General features: G+C 42.3%; 1 protein-coding gene across 9 annotated transcripts in view; it reads right to left on the bottom strand.

Moving 5' to 3' along the window:
* Nucleotides 1-22,970, bottom strand: part of ank1 (ankyrin 1) — a 232,977-nt gene that overhangs the window by 157,712 nt on the left and 52,295 nt on the right. Inside the window, exon 1 of one of the 9 annotated variants that reach the window (XM_062961430.1) lies at nucleotides 14,318-14,553. The exons of 7 other annotated variants lie outside the window; for them this stretch is intronic. In XM_062961430.1, coding sequence (XP_062817500.1) covers nucleotides 14,318-14,338 — 21 coding nt within the window. In that variant the 5' untranslated portion in view covers nucleotides 14,339-14,553. Of the gene's footprint in view, nucleotides 1-14,317; nucleotides 14,554-22,970 lie in introns of those variants that run through there. One more of the 9 variants, XM_062961435.1, reaches the window with a different exon arrangement.

The following is a 22,970-nucleotide window of genomic DNA, read 5'->3' as shown; positions in this document are numbered from 1 at the left end:
TGTTGTTAAAGTGCGAAGTATGGAACCCTGCGCAGACGGGGAAGCCTTAGCATTGAACGGTTGTGTTGTTACAGAGCGAAGTAAGGAACCCTGCGCAGACTGGGAAGCCTTAGCATTGAACGGTTGTGTTGTTAAAGTGCGAAGTAGGGAACCCTGTGCAGACAGTCGGTCAATGCGACTTAAGCAACGTACAGTCACTGAATTCTTGACAGCAAAAGGTGTCACCCCAAAGGAGATTCACCAGAGAATGCAAGCTGTTTATGGTGATTTTGTTGTCATTGGGCGAGTAAGTTTAAAGATGTCGAGGTGGGAACATCCTCTGGGCCCAGCTCCGCGTTTTTAGCCCTGTTTTTAACCATTTTATGCCGTGCGCTGACTTTTATAACTGTTCATTGATGCTATGTTTTTATTGATATGACATTGTTTTATTGCTGACCTTGTTTTATTGTTTTATTGCTGTTATTGTATTGTTGTCGAGCATGGCCCCATGTAAGCCGCTCCGAGTCCCTTCTGGGAGATGGGGCGGGATATAAAAATAAAGTTATTATATTACTATTACTATTATTATTATTATTATTATTGCGTGACAAACAAAGAGTTGGACGTCCTGTGACAGCAACTACCGAGGTTCACAAGCAAAAGGTTGACAGATTGATTCAGGACGATCGTCGTATCACTCAGAGAGAAATTTCAAGCATAATCGACATTTCACAAGAACGTATGGGTCACATTATTGCTTTGCTGTAATTGGGCAGATTGGATCCTGTGAGACACTGGTTGCGGAAACAAAGTGTTGACTTCTTCCGTGACAGCTTCAGAAAACTTGTTCATCGTTGGCAGAAATGTATCCAGTTGTCTGGTAATTATGTGAAAAAGTGAATAGCGGTATTTAAAGGATTATTTCTGCGTTTGATTTATGAAAATATTCCCATCCAAACCCAAGAAACGAAGGCGGAGGCATTACTTTTCATTCAACCCACGTAGATATAGATATAGATTTAGGCCAAAGGAATCCAACACTTCCCTCTAACGGCAGAACAGAGTCTCTGCAGACCTCAAGGCATAGGTTTGCATCCCTGTGTCGCATTGCAAAGAGTTCTCGCAAGATTGTACAAAGCTTTCCATCTCCGCAGGTTCTTTCCTGCAGGTGCCTCTCAAGGCTCTCATTTCCTCCTCCGGGAGCCCCAAATTACCCTAAAAGCATCCTTTAATAATTACTAGACTGCTGTTTACTTCTCACACGAAGCCAGGAGGGAAAAAGAAACTTCAATTAGATAAATGTTTGACTTCTTATCATACTAAAACAGAAGCAAATCTAAAGAGAAGCAGGCCAAGGGTGCATCTTCTACACTGTATTTCAATGGGTTTAGCCCAGGCATGGGCAAACTTGGGCCCTCCAGGTGATTTGGACTCCAACTCCCACAATTCCTAACAGCCTACCGGCTGTATATGTAGATATATATATATGTCTGTGTGTGTGTGTGTGTGTGTGTGTGTGTGTGTAACGTGCATAATTCCCATGGAGTAAACAACAAAACCACTGGACCAAATCACACCAAATTTGGCCACAAAAGACATAGTCATCCCAACTATGTCTTTCCATCAAAAAACCCCTATAAAATTAGGTCCAAGTTACAGAAAAAAACCCAAAACCAAAAATTACTAATCGCGCATGCGCAGAGCCTCTCCCCAAAACTTGGTGACGTTAGCCAGATGGGCGGGACTTCAACAGCCACCGTGCACCAATGGCAAGGCTTCCTACCCTTTCCCCGCCCCCTTTCCCCATGGTGAGAGGAAGAGGAACAACCTTGCAGCCTCAAACACAGGCTGCTTCACATCACAATATTTTCCATAACAACAGACTATGCCACGCCAATGCGTAGCCGAGTACAACTAGACAGGAAACAACCAGAGCCAGCTAACACCTCCCAACGAAGAGTTCTCCTTGAGAGTTATTATTATTGACACAAAGACACAGTATGTAGCCGAGCACAACTAGACAGGAAACAACCAGAGCCAGCTAACACCTCCCAACAAAGGATTCTCCTTTAGAGTTGTTGTTGTTGTTGTTGTTGTTAGGTTCCTGGGAATCATCAAAATGAACAAAACGTGGCAGCCAGCATTAAAAAAACTCTGCAATCTGGACAATAAATAAAGAACAACACTCTGAAAATAAGGGTATACCAGAAAGGAAACCACCAGAGCCAGCTAACACCTCCCAACAAAGGATTCCCCTTGAGCGTTGTTGTTGTTGTTGTTGTTAGGTTCCTAGAAATCATCAAAATGAACAAAACCTGGCAGCCAGCATTTAAAAAGAAACTCTGCAATCTGGACAATAAATAAAGAACAACACTCTGAAAATAAGGGTATACCAGACAGGAAACAACCAGAGCCAGCTAACACGTCCCAACAAAGGATTCCCCCAGGGAGGAAACAATCACGCTCTGAAGCTGCAAGCCCATTCAATCCTAATCAAGGTGACTAATTGCAACACTCATACTTGCCTCTACAAACAAAAACCCACTTAGGACAATGTGTGGCCGGGCACAGCTAGTTTTAGTATATTTATTAGTGGGAGAAATGCATTTATTAGTGGGAGAAATGATGGCCCAGGAAGAACCATTTCCAGAAACACCAAGTCCCTTGCTGCCGTTTGACACAAATACAGAAGCAATTCAGGCAGCAAAATGGGGAAGCTGAGCTTTAAAAATAGCCAACCTAGAGGACAGTATTCTGAATATATATGTGTGTGTGTTGTGTGTGTGTCTATGGGTCACAATGTAAGGACAGTGTAATTGCAAGACAGGTGAACAAGTCCTCCAACCTCACATAGAAAGAAGGTCTGCAGCCTCTCTTTTGCCTGTCTGTTCGTCGTCAGTAACTTTGGATTGCTATGAGTTTTCTGGGCTGTATGGCCTTGTTCCAGAAGCATTCTCTCCTGATGTTTCGCCCACATCTATGACAGGCATCCTCAGAGGTTGTGAGGTCTGTTAGAAACTAGGTAAGTGGGGTTTATATATCTGTGGAATAATGAAAGAACTCTTGTCTGTTTGAGGCAAGTGTGAATGGTGCAGTTGACCATCTTGATTAGCATTGAATAGCCTTGCAGCTTCAAAGCCTGGCTGCTTCCTGTCTTTTCTCCCACCCTGGACATTTCACAAAAATAGAAACTTCACCTGCCTAGTTTCCAACAGAAGAATTAATCAACAACTGAACCTAATAATAATTTTTTTTTTCGTGTCAGGAGCGACTTGAGAAACTGCAAGTCGCTTCTGGTGTGAGAGAATTGGCCGTCTGCAAGGACGTTGCCCAGGGGATGCCTGGATGTTTTGATGTTTTTATCACCCTTGTGGGAGGCTTCTCTCATGTCCCCGCATGGAGCTGGAGCTGATAGAGGGAGCTCATCCGCGCTCTCCCCGGGTGGGATTCGAACCTGGTAGCTTTCAGATCAGCAACCCAACCTTCAAGTCACAAGCCTTTAATCCACTATGCCACCGGGGGCTCCATAATAATAATAATAATAATAATAATAATAATAATAATAATAATAATAATAATAATAAGTGAAGAACTTGCTTTGATTGAAGTAAAAAATCAGAAACTCCTCAAAACACAGCAGACAAAGAATCAGTACAAGAAAACTGCACTACAAACTAGAGCTGACAGCTGGCACAACAAAACATTGCATGGAAAGTTCCTTGACAAAATTGAAGAAAAGGCTGATAAGGAGAAGGCCTGGCTCTGGCTCACAAATGGGACCCTGAAGAAGGAGACAGAAGGCCTGATCCTTGCAGCCCAGGAGCAAGACATCAGAACAAAGGCAATTAAGGCCAAGATCGAAAAATCAGCTGATGACCCAAAATGCAGACTGGGCAAGGAAACCGAAGAAACCATGGATCCTATCCTCAGCTGCTGTAAGAAAATTGCACAGACAGACTACAAACAGAGGCACAACTATGTGGCCCAAATGATTCATTGGAACTTATGCCTCAAGTACCACCTCCCAGCAGCAAAGAACTGGTGGGATCACAAACCTGCACAATTATTATTATTATTATTATTATTATTATTATTATTATTATTATTATTATTATTATTATTGTATGACACAGGAAACAAGATAGATATGCTGGATTTCGTATCACAAAATGACAAGTCGAACACTTCCCAAGTGTCTAGGACTATGTGATGTATTTTTGGATGATGCGTGCAGATATTATTATATTGGACAATTTTGGAGGAAAAGGAGTTATAGTTCACCTGCATCCAGAGAAACAGTGGCCCCCACCGAAAATGGACCAGGCCCAAACTTTGCACAGAGAAGCCTCATGACCAACTGAACATACTGGGCCTTGATTTTGGGAGTTATAGTTCAGCCTTATCCAGAAAGCACTGAACCCAGCTGACATCAGATCTGGACCAAACTTGGCACACAAACCCTACATGGCCAACTGTGCATACAGGCCTGGTTTGGGAGAGATTGACCTCGGATCTGGGAGTTGTAGTTCACCCTTATCCAGAGAGCCCTGAACCCAGCTGACATCAGATCTGGACCAAACTCGGCACACAGACCCGAAATGGCCAACTTTGAATACTGGCAGGTTTGGGGAGGATTGACCCACGATTCTGGGAATTGTAGTTCACCCACTCCAAACTGAGAATACCTAACATTCAAAGACAAACAGTGCCTTTCTCAAATGACCCGGGTACCGCCGGGTCCCCAAGCTAGTCTATATATATAAAAGGGTAATGAAATTTCAGCCTAGGACAAAACAACAAAACTACACATTACAGAAACACTAAACTTGGCAGCACAGTCCCTCATCCATGCCTCTACGTTCTGACAACAAAAAGAAAAGAAAAATAAAGTCCTAATTAGAGGGAGAGGAAGAATTGTTTTTATCCAATTGCTGCCAGTTAAAAGGCTAAGCTCCACCCACTTGGTCTCCTAGCAACCCACTCAGTCCAGGGGACAGGCAGAGTTAGGCCTCACTTAGGCCTCTTCCACACTGCCTATCAAATACAGATTATCTGATTTGAACTGGATTATATGGCAGTGTAGACTCAAGGCCCTTCCACACAGCTATATAACCCATTTATAATCTTATATTATCTGCTTTGCACTGAATTATCTTGACTCCACACTGCCATATAATCCACTTCAGTGTGCAGTCGGACACAACTTGACTTAATGTCAGGAGAAAACCTTTACCCTTTACCTTAACTACCACCAATTCCTCAATACTTTATTTCCCATACCACCAGACTTTGCCACAGCAATGCATGGCCGGGCACAGCTAGTAATAAATAAAAGACATGCGAAACTCCATCTCCCAGGATTACGTAGCATTGAGCCATGGCAGTTCAAGCAGTGCCAAACTACATTCATTCTCCAGTGTAGACGCACATGCATGCCTTAATCTGCCCTAAACACCCTGCCACGAAACATCCTCCACCCAAAGGTTCAATAACTTGGATAAGGAGCCCTTTTTCTGATTATTTCCCTACGAAAGACCAATCTCTCTTGACGCAGGCACCATATTAACAGCAACACGTATCTGCATGTGTTTCATATGGAACACGTTGAATTTGGTAGGAAAGACTGGACCGCAGTGAGCATTAGGCATGAATGACCTGTTTTCCAACTCCGGCTTTAATAATTGAAAATGATGCACATGCTTTAGACTGCAGTCTTAACAAAAGCCTCTCTGCTCGGTTTGGGTTTATTTTTAAAGCCGGCGGTTCGGACGACGACCAGGCTCAATTCTTGATTCTCGCTACCAACCAGGACGGAAAGCAACTTGCAACTTTCCCTCCTCAAAAACGAATGTTCTGAAAACATTCTGGGAAAGTCGCTCTGCAAGGCCATCTCTCTATCATATACACTCTGGGTTCTTCTGTCGCAGCAAAAATAACCACGAAGCCTTGCCGCACTTTGAGGACAAATTTATGACGGCGGAAGGAGGCCGCGATGCACCAAAACGCCATCGTGGATTTGTTAGGGTTTCTAAAGTGCTCCGAGGAAGGCTGCGGGAAACCTCTTCCAAACAAATCTTGCCAAGATAATCCGACGATGGCTTGGCCTCAGGGTTGCCACAGGTCGGAAACAACTTGAAGACACACAATAATAACAACCAAAGGCGCTACAGGTCGTAGAATGGCTGTTCCTCCCAGGCGTGATATCATTATTTCGGCATGTCAGCAAAAGCAACAGAAGCAATTCTTTCTAGCACCAGTTAGCACAGGCATGGGCAAACTTTGGCCCTCCAGGTGTTTTGGACTTCAACTCCCACAATTCCTAACAGATGGTAAGCTGGCTTGAATTTCTGGGAATTGAAGTCCAAAACACCTGGAGAGCCGAAGTTTGCCCATACCTGAACTAGCATATATACCTGCCATTGCCCAGGCATGCATTTTCTTTGTGGCTCCTACAGGTCCTTTATACACCTTCTCCCTCTCTTTTATTTTCCCCTTTCTCTCTCTCTTTCCTCCCTCCCTGTTTCCTATATCCTCTTCCCTCTTCCTTCCTTCACTCCTCTTTCTACTTCTTCCTTTTTCCTCTTTTCCCTTCCTTCTTTCTTTCCTTCCTCTCTTTCCCCTTTTCTCTTCCTTCCATCCATCTCTCTCTCATCTTTCCCCTTCCATTATTCTTTCTTTCCTCTTTCTCCTTTTCCCTTCCTTCCTTCCATCCTTTCATTTCTCTCTCATCTTTCCCCTTCCATTCTTCCTTCCTTCCTTCCTTCCTTCCTTCCTTCCTTCCTTCCTTCCTTCCTTCCTTCCTTCCTTCCTTCCTTCCTCTCTCTTTCCCTTTTTCCTTTCCTTCCTTCCATCCTTCTTTCATTTCTCTCTCATCTTTCCCCTTCCGTTCTTCCTTCCTTCCTTCCTCTCTCTTTCCCTTTTTCCTTTCCTTCCTTCCATCCTTCTTTCATTTCTCTCTCATCTTTCCCCTTCCATTCTTCCTTCCTTCCTTCCTTCCTTCCTTCCTTCCTTCCTCTCTTTCCCTTTTTCCTTTCCTTCCTTCCATCCTTCTTTCATTTCTCTCTCATCTTTCCCCTTCCGTTCTTCCTTCCTTCCTTCCTTCCTTCTTTCCTTCCTTCCTTCCTTCCTTCCTTCCTTCATTTCTTCCTCTCTCTTTCCCTTTTTTCCCTTCCATCCTTCCTTCCTTCATCTCTCATCTTTCCTCTTCCATTCTTCCTTCCTTCCTTCCTTTCTCTCTCTTTCCTTTCCCCTTCCTTCCTTCCTTCCATCCTTCCTTTCTTCATTTCTCTCTCATCTTTCCCCTTCCATTCTTCCTTCCTTCCTTCCTTCCTTCCTCTCTTTTCCTTTTTCCCTTCCTTCCTTCCTTCCTTCCTTCCTTCCTTCCTTCCTTCCATCCATCCATCCATCCATCCATCCTTTCTTCCTCTATCTTTCCTTTTTCCTTCTGTCCTTCCTTCCTTCATCTCTCTCTCATCTTTCCCCTTCCGTTCTTCCTTCCTTCCTTCCTTCCTTCCTCTCTCTTTCCCTTTTTCCTTTCCTTCCTTCCATCCTTCTTTCATTTCTCTCTCATCTTTCCCCTTCCATTCTTCCTTCCTTCCTTCCTTCCTTCCTTCCTTCCTTCCTTCCTTCCTCTCTCTTTTCCTTTTTCCCTTCCTTCCTTCCTTCCATCCATCCATCCATCCATCCTTTCTTCCTCTATCTTTCCTTTTTCCTTCTGTCCTTCCTTCCTTCATCTCTCTCTCATCTTTCCCCTTCCGTTCTTCCTTCCTTCCTTCCTTCCTTCCTTCCTTCCTTCCTCTCTCTTTCCCTTTTTCCTTTCCTTCCTTCCATCCTTCTTTCATTTCTCTCTCATCTTTCCCCTTCCATTCTTCCTTCCTTCCTTCCTTCCTTCCTTCCTTCCTTCCTTCCTCTCTCTTTCCCTTTTTCCTTTCCTTCCTTCCATCCTTCTTTCATTTCTCTCTCATCTTTCCCCTTCCGTTCTTCCTTCCTTTCTTCCTCTCTCTTTCCCTTTTTTTCCCTTCCATCCTTCCTTCCTTCATCTCTCATCTTTCCTCTTCCATTCTTCCTTCCTTCCTTCCTTTCTCTCTCTTTCCTTTCCCCTTCCTTCCTTCCTTCCATCCTTCCTTTCTTCATTTCTCTCTCATCTTTCCCCTTCCTTCCTTCCTTCCTTCCTTCCTTCCTTCCTTCCTTCCTTCCTTCCTTCCTTCCTCTCTCTTTCCCTTTTTTTCCCTTCCATCCTTCCTTCCTTCATCTCTCATCTTTCCTCTTCCATTCTTCCTTCCTTCCTTCCTTTCTCTCTCTTTCCTTTCCCCTTCCTTCCTTCCTTCCATCCTTCCTTTCTTCATTTCTCTCTCATCTTTCCCCTTCCATTCTTCCTTCCTTCCTTCCTTCCTCTCTTTTCCTTTTTCCCTTCCTTCCTTCCTTCCTTCCTTCCATCCATCCATCCATCCTTCCTTCCTCTATCTTTACTTTTTCCTTCTGTCCTTCCTTCCTTCATCTCTCTCTCATCTTTCCCCTTCCATTCTTCCTTCCTTCCTTCCTTCCTTCCTTCCTTCCTTCCTTCCTTCCTTCCTCTCTTTTCCTTTTTCCCTTCCTTCCTTCCTTCCTTCCTTCCTTCCTTCCTTCCTTCCTTCCTTCCATCCATCCATCCATCCTTCCTTCCTTCCTCTATCTTTCCTTTTTCCTTCTGTCCTTCCTTCCTTCATCTCTCTCTCATCTTTCCCCTTCCATTCTTCCTTCCTTCCTTCCTTCCTTCCTTCCTTCCTTCCTTCCTTCCTTCCTTCCTCTCTCCCTTTTTCCCTTCCTTCCTTCCTTTTCCTCTTTCCTTTTTCCCCCTCCTTAATTTTCATGACCCCGCCCACTGCCTCTCCCTTAACCCTTTCCTACCTTTTCCTATGACACATAGCAAACAGAAGAATTTATCTGCAACTGGACAAGAGGTTTGGGGAGAATTCACCATGATTTACTGGACTTGTACTTGACTTACATCCAAAGAGCACTGTTCACCCAACCAACAATGCATCTGTTTCACACTTGCCACAGATGATGGGACTTGCAGTACCTTCACTGATACTATGACCCCCACTGACAATGGACTGGGACCAAACTTGGCACAGAAAAGCCCCATGACCAAATGAACATAATGCAGGGGTTAGTAGGAACGGACCTTGATTTTGGGAGTTATAGTTCATCCTTATCCAGAGAGCACTGGACCCAGCCGACGACGGGTCTGGACCAAACTTGGCACACAGACCCAACATAGCCAACTGCGAATACTGGTAGGGTTTGGGGGTGATAACCCTGGGAATCTGGGAGTTGTAGTTCACCCTTATCCAGACAGTACTGAACCCAGCTTAAGGTCGAGAAAGGCAGGGTAAAAATGAAGTCAATACATAAATAAACAAATACTACCCAACATCCCAAAACAAACAATGCCTTCTTCTAATAACCCGGGCACCGCCGGGTCCCGAAACTAGTGATAAATAAATAAAAGTAGTAATAAGTTGACTTCTTTCCATACTTCTTCCCTGCTTTTATTTATGCCTTCCTGATTTGCAGCCAATCTGATATGCTAATAGTACAAGGCATTTAACAAATATCAATTTAACTAGAAATCAAATACACTTCTGCAACAGCAGCATTACTGTACTACGCATACAACACATTTTGTGGATTTTCCCATAGTTTTTGTAGAGATTAATTTAATAGACAACCTTGTGTTATAATGACATAGTACCCGATCATATCACGCATGACATTTTGTGCTTGCGCATTACGTTTTTCTAATTTTTTGGGGTAAGCTCACATATGCAATGTAAACACACGTATGCACCAACGCCCCTTGCCTGGGCCTCTCCATGCTCACGCTACAATTCAAAGCTGTCAGCGGCTGATAAAAGGCTTTGGGGGCAAAGCCATGGAGTATCTTTCTCTTACACATTTGAGATATTCTCTGAAGAGGAATCCTCGGAACACCAAACCTGCTCCTCCATCCAGACAGCACGAGACCTTATCAAGAAAAACCCTGCGAATGGCTCACCATAGGTCACATTATGGCAAATAATCAAGTGAAATAGTTTGTAGCAGCCCTAGTTTGACAGAACCTGCTTTTTGGAGGATTCCAGACGGGCAAAATGTGATGTTTTGGCACAACACCATCATTTCTAGAGGCCTGGGGAATAGATCTTTTCTAAAATTCAACGAGAAGATTGTAAATAGTATTTTAAAGAATGCTAATTAAACTAATAGAGTTGCTGTAGGGCCATGTTCCAGAAGCACTCTCTCCTGACGTTTCACCCACATCTATGGCAGGCATCCTCAGAGGTTGTGAGGTCTGGAAACTAGGCAAGTGAGGTTTACATATCTGTGCAATGTCCAGGGTGGGAGAAAGAACTCTTGTCTATTGGAGGCAAGGGTGAAGGTTACAATTGGCCACCTTGATTAGCACTGAATAGCCTTGCAGCTTCAAGGTCTGTCTGCTTCCAGCCTGGGGGAATATTTTGTTGGGAGGTGTTACCTGGCCCTGATTGACTCATGTCTGGAATTCCTCTGTTTCCTGACTGGTGTTCTTTACTGATTGTCCTGTATACTGGTAGCCAGATTTTGTTCAACACCAGGAGAGAGTGTTTCTGGAACATGGCCATAAAGCCTGGAAAACTCACAACAACCCAATGATACCGGCCATGAAAGCCTTCCCAAAAGCCAATTCTCGCAATCAGCAATGTGCAATGTTCAGGGTGGGAGAAAGAACAATTGTCTTTTGGAGGCAAGGGTGAATGATGCCATTGGCCACCTTGATTAGCACTGAATAGCCTTGCAGCTTCAAAGCCTGGCTGCTTTAACAACCACTATGACAGACAACACAGAGAAGCCATTGACATTTGCCCATGCCTGATATACACTGTCAGATGAATGCAGTTTGGTCCTACTTCAACTGCTATGGCTTAGTACTATGAGGAATTGTAGTCTGGTGAAGCATTAAATACCCTTTGGCAGAGAAGGCTACAGACCTTGAAGAACTACCACTCCCAAGAAATTCCTCCTAAACGTTAGGAAGAACTTTCTGATAGTACTAGCTGTGCCTGGCCACGCGTTGCTGTGGCGAAGTCTGGTGGTATGGGAAATAAAGTATTGAGGAATTGGTGGTAGTTAAGGTAAAGGGTAAAGGTTTTCCCCTGATATTAAGTCCATTATAAACGGGTTATATAGCTGTGTGGAAGGGCCTTGAGTCTAGTATATAATCCAGTTCAAATCAGATAATCTGTATTTTATAGGCAGTGTGGAAGAGGCCTAAGTGAGGCCTAACTCTGCCTGTCCCTGGGCTGAGTGGGTTGCTAGGAGACCAAGTGGGCGGAGCTTAGCTTTCTAACTGGCAGCAACTGGATAAAACAATTATTCCTCTCCCTCTAATTAGGACTTTATTTTTCTTTTCTTTTTGTTGTATGAACGTAGAGGCATGGCTGAGGGGTTGTGCTGCCAAGTTTAGTGTTTCTGGAAAGTGTAGTTTTGTTGTTTTGTCCTAGGCCGAAATTTCATTACACACACACACACACACACACACACACACACACACACACATATATATATATATATATATATATATATATATATATATATAAAAGAGCTGTTTGACAACGGAATTTGTTGCCTGGGAATGTAGCCGAGTCTCCTTCTCTGGAGGGCTTTGAACAGAGGCTGGATGGCCATCTGTCGGGAGGGTTTGCCCAGCAGAAAGGGTTGGATTGGATGACCCTTGGAGTCTCCTCCAACTATGACGGTGCAAAGCTGTTCCCTCCATCAGCCAGAAGACTGCAAGCAGAGCATTAATTCCGGCTTTTTCAACCTGAGATATGTTCACACCTGCTCGGTCCAGACCTTTTTTGGAGGAAGAAAGCGCAAAGCAAGGAGCTGTCTGCTGCAATTTATCAACGAGCCGAGAAAGGACTTTAGGAAGGAAACTATCCATTAGGAAAATTCGGAGAGAAATGCAAATCTTTCCTGCAGCCATTTTCTGCAAAGTTTGGCTTGCAAAGCACCGGTTATTTAGTCGTGCAAGTCGGAAACAGTGGAACGGTTGCTTTTGAGGACTACAGTTCACAGAATCTCCCCAAAACATAGTCATAGGCCTTACTGGTTGGCAGGAGAAGTGCCTTATAAACCTACATTGCTGTTATTTTTGTTGGTGTTGTTATCATTATCATTATTATTATTACCGTATATACTCGAGTATAAGCCGACCCGAATATAAGCCGAGACACCTAATTTTACCACAAAAAAACTGGGAAAACATTGACTCCAGTATAAGCCGAGGGTGGTAAATTTCAGAAATAAAAATAGATACAGTAGAGTCTCACTTATCCAACATTCTGGATAATCCAAGCCATTTTTGTAGTCAATGTTTTCAATACATCGTGATATTTTGGTGCTAAATTCGTAAATACAGTAATTACTACATAGCATTACTGCGTATTGAACTACTTTTTCTGCCAGATTTGTTGTATAACATGATGTTTTGGTGCTTAATTTGTAAAATCATAACCTAATTTGATGTTTAATAGGCCTCTCCTTAATCTCTCCTTATTATCCAACATATTCGCTCATCCAACGTTCTGCCGGCCCGTTTATGTTGGATAAGTGACACTCTACTGTACCAACAAAATTACATTAAGTAGGTTAAATGTTTTTGAATATTTACATAAAGCTCAAATTTAAGATAAGACTGTCCAACTCTGATCAAATCATGATTCTCATCTTCTTCAATGTAAATGTGCTTATGTATCCTTTTAATAATAGAGTAAAATAATACATGTAATAATAATAATAAATATAGGAAAATAATAAATGCAATAATACTAAGATCAGAGTGAAATAATAAATGTATTAATAATAAAAATAAAAATAAAGTAAAATAAATGTAACAGTAGCAACAATAATAGAGAAAAATAATAAATGTAATAATACCAATAATAATAGAGAAAAATAATAAATGTACCACATATTCTCGAGTATAAGCTGACCCAAATATATGTCAACCAAGGATCCTCACCCGAGTATAAGCCAAGGGGGGCTTTTTCAATCTTAGAAAAAGGGCTGAAAAACTAGGCTTATACTTGAGTATATACAGTATTTGGGAACAGCTTTCTTAGGCTGTCAGCCTCCTTCATCGAAGGGACAATAGGATCTTCCTGAAAGACTATATATTTTGAAGGGAGGGTATAATATTTATACTGTAATAACTTTTAATTAAAAGCATATACTGCTCAGCTGACAACACGCCCTTTGGGAACTTCATAGGAATAATTTAAAAACACATCTTGAAAGAGTCTGTTAAACGCCAACCAAATGATGAGACTGCCAACTGCGGTATTATAATTTGAATAACATTAAGAAATAATAATTAACACCAGGAAATAATAATAATAATAATAATAATAATAATAATAATAATAATAATAGAAGACCAACTGGTGGGATCACAAGCCTGAAAAATGAAGTGTGCAATGTGTGATCCAATACAAAATAATAATAATTACAACAACAACAACAACTTGATTTTTATATCCCGAAGGGACTCAGGGTGGCTAACATGTGGCCAAGCCCAAATAATCACAATAATACAAAATAAAATACATAAATAAAGCAATCATCAACAAACAGAATTAAAAGCAGATAAAAACACATTTAGGAGTAAACCATTCAAAACAGAATAAAAATTAAAACGAGAGCGAGCTGGGCCAAAAGCCAACATAGTGATCTTGTTTGCTGTGGACTAATCTTGTTGTGTATCAAATAATAATAATAATAATAATAATAATAATAATAATAATAATAATACAACAGCCAGCAGAGTATCTGCTGTGGACTCATCTTGTTGTGTTTCTAATAATAATAATAAGTGTTTGACTTGTGATATTGTGATACGAAATCCAGCATATCTATCATTTGCTGTGTCATACAATGTTGTTGTGTCAATAATAATAATAATAATAATAATAATAATAATAATAATAATACCAGCATTAAATTCCTACCAGGAAAAGATGAGCATATGCTGGAGTTTACTAGGTATGAAGCTAGTTAGACGATGCCCCTCTTCCCTGGATTCATCTACACTGTAGAATTAATGCAGTTTAACAACACTTCAGTTGCCATGGCATTGTGGGAGCTGTAGTTTTACAAGTACTTTAGCTTTCTCTCCCAAAGAGTGCTGGGAGGACTTCACCAAACTACGACTTCTACGATTAAACAACACTGAGCCATGGCAGTTCAAGTGGTATGAAACTGCATTAATTCTACAGTGTAGATGGCCCGTTATTGCTTTCGCCAGAGGTCTACTCACTCTCCACTGAAGGCACGGCATGGCGGCCTCTTCTTCGTCCTCTGGGCCCTTCACGGAAGACCTTCTCCAGCCATGAATATGCTCCCAGTCCCAGTTATCACAAACTGGGGCAACACCTTTATCCAGCAGAGCCTGTGGCCTAAACTGGGAGGACTACCGGCCTCTGGGAAAGTGAGATTACGGCAACGGCACGGACGCCTTGGATTTAATCAGCCGTATTGCAGGAGGTATGAGCCGCAGCCGTTGGCCAAAGCTATGCCAGTCCAAGGTGAGCCTACACTGTAGAATTAATGCAGTTTGACTCACTTTACTTGCCAGGAGTCGCAGTTGGGAGAATAAGGATGAGACCTTGGAAAACTACACAGCATTGAGCCTCAGCACTTAAAGTGGCATCAAACTGCTTTAATTCTGCAGTGTAAAGACTGGTTGAGGCTTGGTAGGAAACAAACTGGGAACCAAAGACCCATTATTATTATTATTATTATTATTGGAATACTGTGTCCAATTTTGGGCACCACAGTTGAAGGGAGATGTTGACAAGCTGGAAAGCGTCCAGAGGAGGGCGACTAAAATGATTAAGGGTCTGGAGAACAAGCCCTATGAGGAGCGGCTGAAAGAGCTGGGCATGTTTAGCCTGCAGAAGAGAAGGCTGAGAGGAGACATGATAGCCATGTACAAATGCGTGAAGGGAAGTCATAGGGAGGAGGGAGCAAGCTTGTTTTCTGCTGCCCTGCAGACTAGGACACAATGGAACAATGGTTTCAAACTACAGGAAAGGAGATTCCACCTGAACATCAGGAAGAACTTCCTCACTGTGAGAAGGGCTGTTCACCAGTGGAACTCTCTGCCCCGGAGTGTGGTGGAGGCTCCTTCTTTGGAGGCTTTTAAGCAGAGGCTGGATGGCCATCTGTCGGGGGTGCTTTGAATGCGATTTCCTGCTTCTTAGCAGGGGGTTGGACTGGATGGCCCATGTGGTCTCTTCCAACTCTACTATTCTATGATTATTATTATTATTATTATATTTTATTATGACACAGCAAACAAGATAGACATGCTGGATTTCATATCACAAAATCACAAGTCGAACACTTCCCAAGTGTCTAGGACTGTGTGATGTATTTTGGAATGATGTGCACAGATCCCAGTAGGGTGGCCTTTTGCATTTGGCAGATCGTAATTTTGTCGATGTCTATGGTTTCCAAATGCCGGCTGAGATCTTTTGGCACGGCACCCAATGTGCCAATCATATTATTATTATTATTATTATTATTATTATTATTATTATTATTATTATTATTATTATCCGAATGCTTCAAGGGAAAGGCAAGAATTCATAACATCATAGTTTAATTCAACAGAGTTGAATCATGCTTGTTTTGTTTGTATACATTTTATCCTGTTTTATTGTGGTTTTGGGCCTGGCCCCATGTTAGCCGCCCCGAATCCCTGCTGGGAGATGGAGGTGGGGTATAAAAATAAAGTTATTATTATTATTATTATTATTATTATTATTATTATTATTATTATTATTATTTTATTATGACACAGCAAACAAGATAGATATGCTGGATTTCGTATCACAAAATCACAAGTCAAACACTTCCCAAGTGTCTAGGACTGTGTGATGTATTTTCGGATGATGCACGCAGATCCCAGCAGGGTGGCCTTTTGCAGTTGGCAGATCGTGATTTTGTCAATGTCTATTGTTTCCAAATGCCGGCTGAGATCTTTTGGCATGGCACCCAATGTGCCCATCACCACTGGCACCACCTGCACTGGTTTCTGCCAGAGTCTTTGAAGTTCAATCTTGAGGTCCTGACAGTGGCTGAGTTTTTCCTGTTGTTTTTCGTCAATGCGACTGTCACCTGGGATGGCAACATCAATGATCCAAACCTTTTTCTTTTCCACAACTGTGATGTCTGGTGTGCTGTGTTCCAGAACTTTGTCAGTCTGGATTCGGAAGTCCCACAGTATCTTTGCGTGCTCATTTTCCAATACTTTTGTAGGTTTGTGATCCCGCCAGTTCTTTGCTGCTGGGAGGTGGTACTTGAGGCATAAGTTCCAATGAATCATTTGGGCCACATAGTTGTGCCTCTGTTTGTAGTCTGTCTGTGCGATTTTCTTACAGCAGCTTAGGATATGATCCATGGTTTCGTCAGCTTCCTTGCATAGTCTGCATCTTGGGTCATCAGCTGATTTTTCAATCTTGGCCTTAATTGCATTTGTTCTGATGTCTTGCTCCTGGGCTGCAAGGATCAGGCCTTCTGTCTCCTTCTTCAGGGTCCCATTCGTGAGCCAGAGCCAGGTCTTCTCCTTACCAGCTTTTCCTTCAATTTTGTCAAGGAACTTTCCATGTAATGTTTTGTTGTGCCAGCTGTCAGCTCTAGTTTGTAGTGCGGTTTTCTTGTATTGGTTTTTTGTCTGCTGGGCTTTGAGGAGGTTCTGATTTTTTGCTTCAATCAAAGCAGGTTCTTCACTTTGCTTTACATACTCTGCCAGGGCATTATTATTATTATTATTATTATTATTATTATTATTATTATTATTATTATTATTATTATTATTGCTGGGACTTTTACGGCTCCGAACTGGGAAGGATTCTGAACACAGAAAGCGGAGAAAGAAAAACCTGTAAGAGCAGAGTCAAAAGTGGGAAAGCAAAATGGAAGTGGATATATATTTAGTCTGGAGAAAAGGAGCTTAAAACATTTGCCTGCAAAGAAGATTGAGAGAAATTGTTCTCTCCTGTTGCAGAAAGAAATCTTAACATAAGGAGGGGGAAATGTGGATTCGGATTAGACGCCGAGTGCAGGGAAAGGAAGGAAATAAGAGTAAAGCATTAAGTCACATCCAAGTAATGAAGGCGTTTTTCCTTCCTTTCAAACATTGCTCTCGGCTCCTTAAGATGGGATTTAAACTAGTCTCATACCTCTCCTCTGAACCAATCTTGCCAAGACGCTAGTAAAGAAAGGACCAAGGCATTGACATCTCTGGTCCATCCTCTGTTCGGATATCAACCAGCATGCCAATGACTTAAGTCAAGAAATAGCTTCCGAAGATCTACAGAGATACTTGCAGGAACGCCTCAGCAAGCAAGAGTCCAAAAGTGGCAGGCTAAAACCCGGAACCTCATTCAGTGGCTGATACCGGATGAGAAACTCCCTCCTGGGCACACAGAAGACTTGGAAGGTGCTAAACAGACTGCAATCTGGCACCACGAAATGCAGAGCCAATCTTCAGAAATGGGGCTGAAAAGTGGGGTCCATGACATGCGAGTGTGGAGAAGAGAAAACCACAGACCACTGACTACAATGCGGTCTGAGCTCTACCACATGCACCATGGAGGACCTTCTTACAGTGACACCAGAGGCACTCCAAGTCAAAGGACATTTAGTATAATGCCAAATTTATAAACTTTTGTTTGTATTTTTAAATACATTATAACTGTATCCTCAATTTGCTTCTGACATGATAGATAACCAAAATGTGAGTATGTAATCCAAACCACAGAATTGTGACATTCTTTTAGCATTGAAAAAAATAAATCCGCACATGGACTTTATCTAAAAGGGAAAAGTTTTAGGGTATGGCTGAACTAGTACCTTCCCTGGTTCAAAGTAATTCAAGTCTGTGTTGTCGAAGGCTTTCATGGCCGGGATCACAGGGTTGTTGTATGTATTCCGGGCTGTATGGCCATGTTCCAGAAGTATTCTCTCCCGACGTTTTGCCCACATCTATGGCAGGCATCCTGCCATAGATGTGGGCGAAACGTCAGGAGAGAATGCTTCTGGAACATGGCCATACAGCCCGGAATACATACAACAACCCTGTAATTCAAGCCTGTCTAATTTGGAGTGGTTTTTAAGTGAAACAGTGCCATCTGGTGGCTGATCAAAATGTTGCCCCCCCAAGTGCCTTCTTCCCCAAACTTACAAAACAAATACTGTAAATACAAAACAAACACACAAACAGTCAGCCCTACACATTCATAACTTTGATGAAAGTGAAAGCCGCCTATTAATATGTGGCATATTTCACTTGAGAAAACACCTCTCTAGAAATGTCAATGTCCTCCAGTGTGACCATAGTAAATTTTCACCATAAAAGGGAGCTCGAGCACCTAAAAATGTCTGGAGATGTCTCCTCTCTCCCTGAATAATCAAATTCCACAAAGTCAAACCCTAAAATGTAGCATGGCTGTGCATGCGCTCATGCGAAACTGATCCCTGGCCAGCCTTATTGCTATGGAAAATGGAAATATCAACACTGAACTACATTAGAGCAGTCTGATAATAATAATAATAATAATAATAATAATAATAATAATAATAATAGTCAGCCCAAAGAATACACACAAAGGGTCAGAAAAATTGTCAAAGGCAAGCTCAATGGAGGCAACAAGATCAAGGCCATAAACACCTGGGCCATACCTGTCATAAGATATACTGCTGGCATCATAAACTGGACACAGGTGGAACTGGACAATTTGGACAGAAAAACAAGAAAACTCATGACCATTCATCATTCACTGCACCCTCGCAGTGATGTTGACCGGTTATATCTGCCTAGAAGATCAGGGGGCAGAGGACTCTTACAAGTCAAACAAGCAGTCAAAGAAGAAGAACATGCCCTGGCAGAATATGTCAAGCAAAGTGAAGAACCTGCTTTGATTGAAGTTAAAAATCAGAAACTCCTCAAAGCACAGCAGACAAAAAACCAGTACAAGAAAACCGCACTACAAACTAGAGCTGACAGCTGGCACAACAAAACACTGCATGGAAAGTTCCTTGACAAAATTGAAGGAAAAGCTGATCAGGAGAAGACCTGGCTCTGGCTCACAAATGGGACCCTGAAGAAGGAGACAGAAGGCCTGATCCTTGCAGCCCAGGAGCAAGCCATCAGAACAAAGGCCATTCAGGCCAAGATCGAAAAATCAGCTGATGACCCAAAATGCAGACTCTGCAAGGAAACCGACAAAACCATTGATCATATCCTCAGCTGCTGTAAGAAAATTGCACAGACAGACTACAAACAGAGGCACAACTATGTGGCCCAAATGATTCATTGGAACGTATGCCTCAAGTACCACCTCCCAGCAGCAAAGAACTGGTGGGATCACAAACCTTTAAAGGTAATGGAAAATGAGCACGCAAAGATACTGAATCCAGACTGACAAAGTTCTGGAACACAACAAACCAGACATCACAGTTGTGGAAAAGAAAAAGCTTTGGATCATTGATGTTGCCATCCCTGGTGACAGTTGCATTGACGAAAAACAACAGGAAAAACTCAGCCGCTATCAGGACCTCAAGATTGAACTTCAAAGACTCTGGCAGAAACCAGCGCAGGTGGTCCCGGTGGTGATGGGCACATTGGGTGCCGTGCCAAAAGATCTCAGCCGGCATTTGGAAACAACAGACATTGACAAAATTACGATCTGCCAACTGCAAAAGGCCACCCAACTGGGATCTGCACGCATCATCCGAAAACACATCACACAGTCCTAGACACTTGGGAAGTGTTCGACTTGTGATTTTGTGAAACAAAATCCAGCATATCGATCTTGTTTGCTGTGTCATACAATGATGTGTCAATAATAATAATAATAATAATAATACTTTATTTATACCCCGCCACCATCTCCCCACGGGGACTCAGGGTGGCTTACATGGGCAAAAGCCCGAACAGCATAATTGAGCAAAACAGCAGCATAAGTACATTTTGCAATATACAAAAAAATAGAAGAGTGAGTTTGAGGCCAGCCCGTGTCGGGGTGAGCACCCGACAATTAAAATAATAAAAAATAGCCCCTGCTCGTTGTTGACCTAAGCAACCCGAAAGGTAGTTGCATCTATCAAGTAGGAAATTTAGGTACTACTTATATGTGGGGAGGCTAATTTACGACACCATAAAAATCACCCAGCTGCCGTTGGAATGAGGAAGTTGCCGTCGCAGTGGATGATGAAGCAGCTGCTCCCCCTGTGGCCAGAATCAAGTATACCCTCGGGAAGCTGGAGAAGGTTTAAATTGCCTCTGTGTCTGTCTCTGTCTCTGTTCTATGTTTATATGGCATTGAATGTTTGCCTTATATGTGTACAATGCAATCCGCCCCGAGTCCCCTTCGGGGTGAGAAGGGCGGAATATAAATACTGTAAATCTATATATATAAATGAGTGATGGCATCACGGCGACCAACAAAACAACAAAACTACAGGCCCCCCAACCTCGAAATTTGACAAGACAACCCATCATCCACGCCTCTAGGTTGATACAAGAAAAAGAAAAGAAAAATAAAGTCTTAATTAGAGGGAAAGGAATAATTGTTTTTATCCAATTGCTGCCAGTTACAGGGCTAATCTCTGCCCACTTGGTCTCCTAGCAACCAACTCAGCTGAGGGGACAGGCAGACTTAGGCCTCTCTTAGGCCTCTTCCACAGATTATCTAATTTGTTTTTATCCAATTGCTGCTGCTCCATGCAGTCATCCCACATGACCTTGGAGGAGTCTACGGACAACGCTGGCTCTTCGGCTTAGAAATGGAAATGAGCACCAACCCCCAGACTCATACACGACTGCACTTAATGTCAGGGAAAACCTTTACCCTTTACCTTAACTACCACCTATTCCTCAATACTTTATTTCCCATGCCACCAGACTTCGCCACAGCAACGCGTGGCCAGGCACAGCTAGTAAATAATAAATACTAAAATGTCATTGAGTCTCTTCCTTCTGGAAAGAGGGAGAATGTGCCCAAACAGATGTTTTTAGAGGCATCTGTAAATGGGGAAAGGATTCTTCCGTATGCTCCTTTCGCCTATTTGGATGGGATTTCTGAGACGTTTTGCCTGGCCATGTGCGGCCTGGTTTCCTTCTGCGAAATCCTGGAGGCGCCACTTGCATGAAACCTCAAGGGGGGAAATAAAATCCAGCACACAACTTGAATTAAATCTCCTCGCCTAGCAATGGGGAAGGGCTTATTTCCCTCAACTTACTCAACCAGGGATGCTATTTTAATGCAAAAAGCTTACAATAATATATTTGAGCTTGCACCGCCGGACACGCTGCTCAGTCAACAGCATCAGGGCAGAAAAGATGCCGGGATGTGCGGAGCTGCAGACCAGTGGCCAAACCTCTTCAACACATGATCCGAACTACTTAAAAATATATAGATATAAACCTTCACTTCCGAGCTTCCGCCTTGAGTGCCCTTTGCTATGCTTAAAATAATCTGGAGGCATTATGGGCTGCCGTCCTCTCTTTGTGCACGAGGAAAGCCCCAGGGAATGCAACCCAGGCACTGCTTCCAAAAGACAGAGGAAAAAAAACCTTTGTTGCGGAGCCACAGCATCGGCTGCCAGTTCTTCTCCGACTTACATGGCAATCGACGGAAACGGCTGGCCGGGCTCCGATCCGTGGCCGGCAACCAAGGAGGCAAGCAAAGGCCAATCCCCGGCTCAAGTGGACCAGAGCTGAACCCGGGCCAAGGAAGTGCTTGGGAGTATGTGTGTAAAGCTCCTGTGTAAGTTCAGTGTGAGAGAAGGCTCTGTGAGAGAGAAGCTGTTTATCTGCATGAGAAAGAAGCCCAGCGTGGAAGCCATCTGGATGGCCATCTATTGGGAAGGTTTTGATGGTGGTTCTACAACAACAATAATAATAATAATAATAATAATAATAATAATAATAATAATAATAAGGAATTCCCTTCTCAGCCCATGAGGTCTCTTCCAATTCTATGATTCTATGTCTTTTCAGCAGAGGCTGGATGGCCATCTGTTGGGAAAGTTTTGATGGTGGTTCTATAATAGTAATAATAATAATAATAATAATAATAATAATAAGGAATTCCCTTCTCAGCCCGTGAGGTCTCTTCCAATTCTATGATTCTATGTCTTTTCAGCAGAGGCTGGATGGCCATCTGTTGGGAAAGTTTTGATGGTGGTTCTATAATAGTAATAATAATAATAATAATAATAATAATAATAATAATAAGGAATTCCATTCTCAGCCCGTGAGGTCTCTTCCAATTCTATGATTCTATGTCTTTTCAGCAGAGGCTGGATGGCCATCTGTTAAGAAAGTTTTGATGGTGGTTCTACAATAATAATAATAATAATAATAAGAAGAAGAAGAAGAAGAAGAAGAAGAAGAAGAAGAAATTCCCTTCTCAGTCCGTGAGGTCTCATCCAACTCTATGATTCTATGTCTTTTCAGCAGAGGCTGTATGGCCATCTGTTAAGAAAGTTTTGATGGTGGTTCTACAATAATAATAATAATAATAATAATAATAATAATAATAAGAAGAAGAAGAAGAAGAAGAAGAAGGAATTCCCTTCTCAGTCCGTGAGGTCTCATCCAACTCTATGATTCTATGTCTTTTCAGCAGAGGCTGGATGGCCATCTGTTGGGAAAGTTTTGATGGTGGTTCTATAATAGTAATAATAATAATAATAATAATAATAATAATAATAATAATAAGGAATTCCCTTCTCAGCCTGTGAGGTCTCATCCCACTCTATGATTCTAGGTCTTTTCAGCAGAGGCTGGATGGCCATCTGTTAAGAAAGTTTTGATGGTGGTTCTATAATAGTAATAATAATAATAATAATAATAATAATAATAATAATAAGGAATTCCCTTCTCAGCCCGTGAGGTC

Source organism: Anolis carolinensis, unplaced genomic scaffold (genome assembly GCF_035594765.1).
Source record: "Anolis carolinensis isolate JA03-04 unplaced genomic scaffold, rAnoCar3.1.pri scaffold_8, whole genome shotgun sequence".
Lineage (NCBI taxonomy): Eukaryota > Metazoa > Chordata > Lepidosauria > Squamata > Dactyloidae > Anolis > Anolis carolinensis.
Note: the sequence above shows the minus strand (reverse complement) of the source record. Positions and strands in the feature narration are given on the sequence as shown.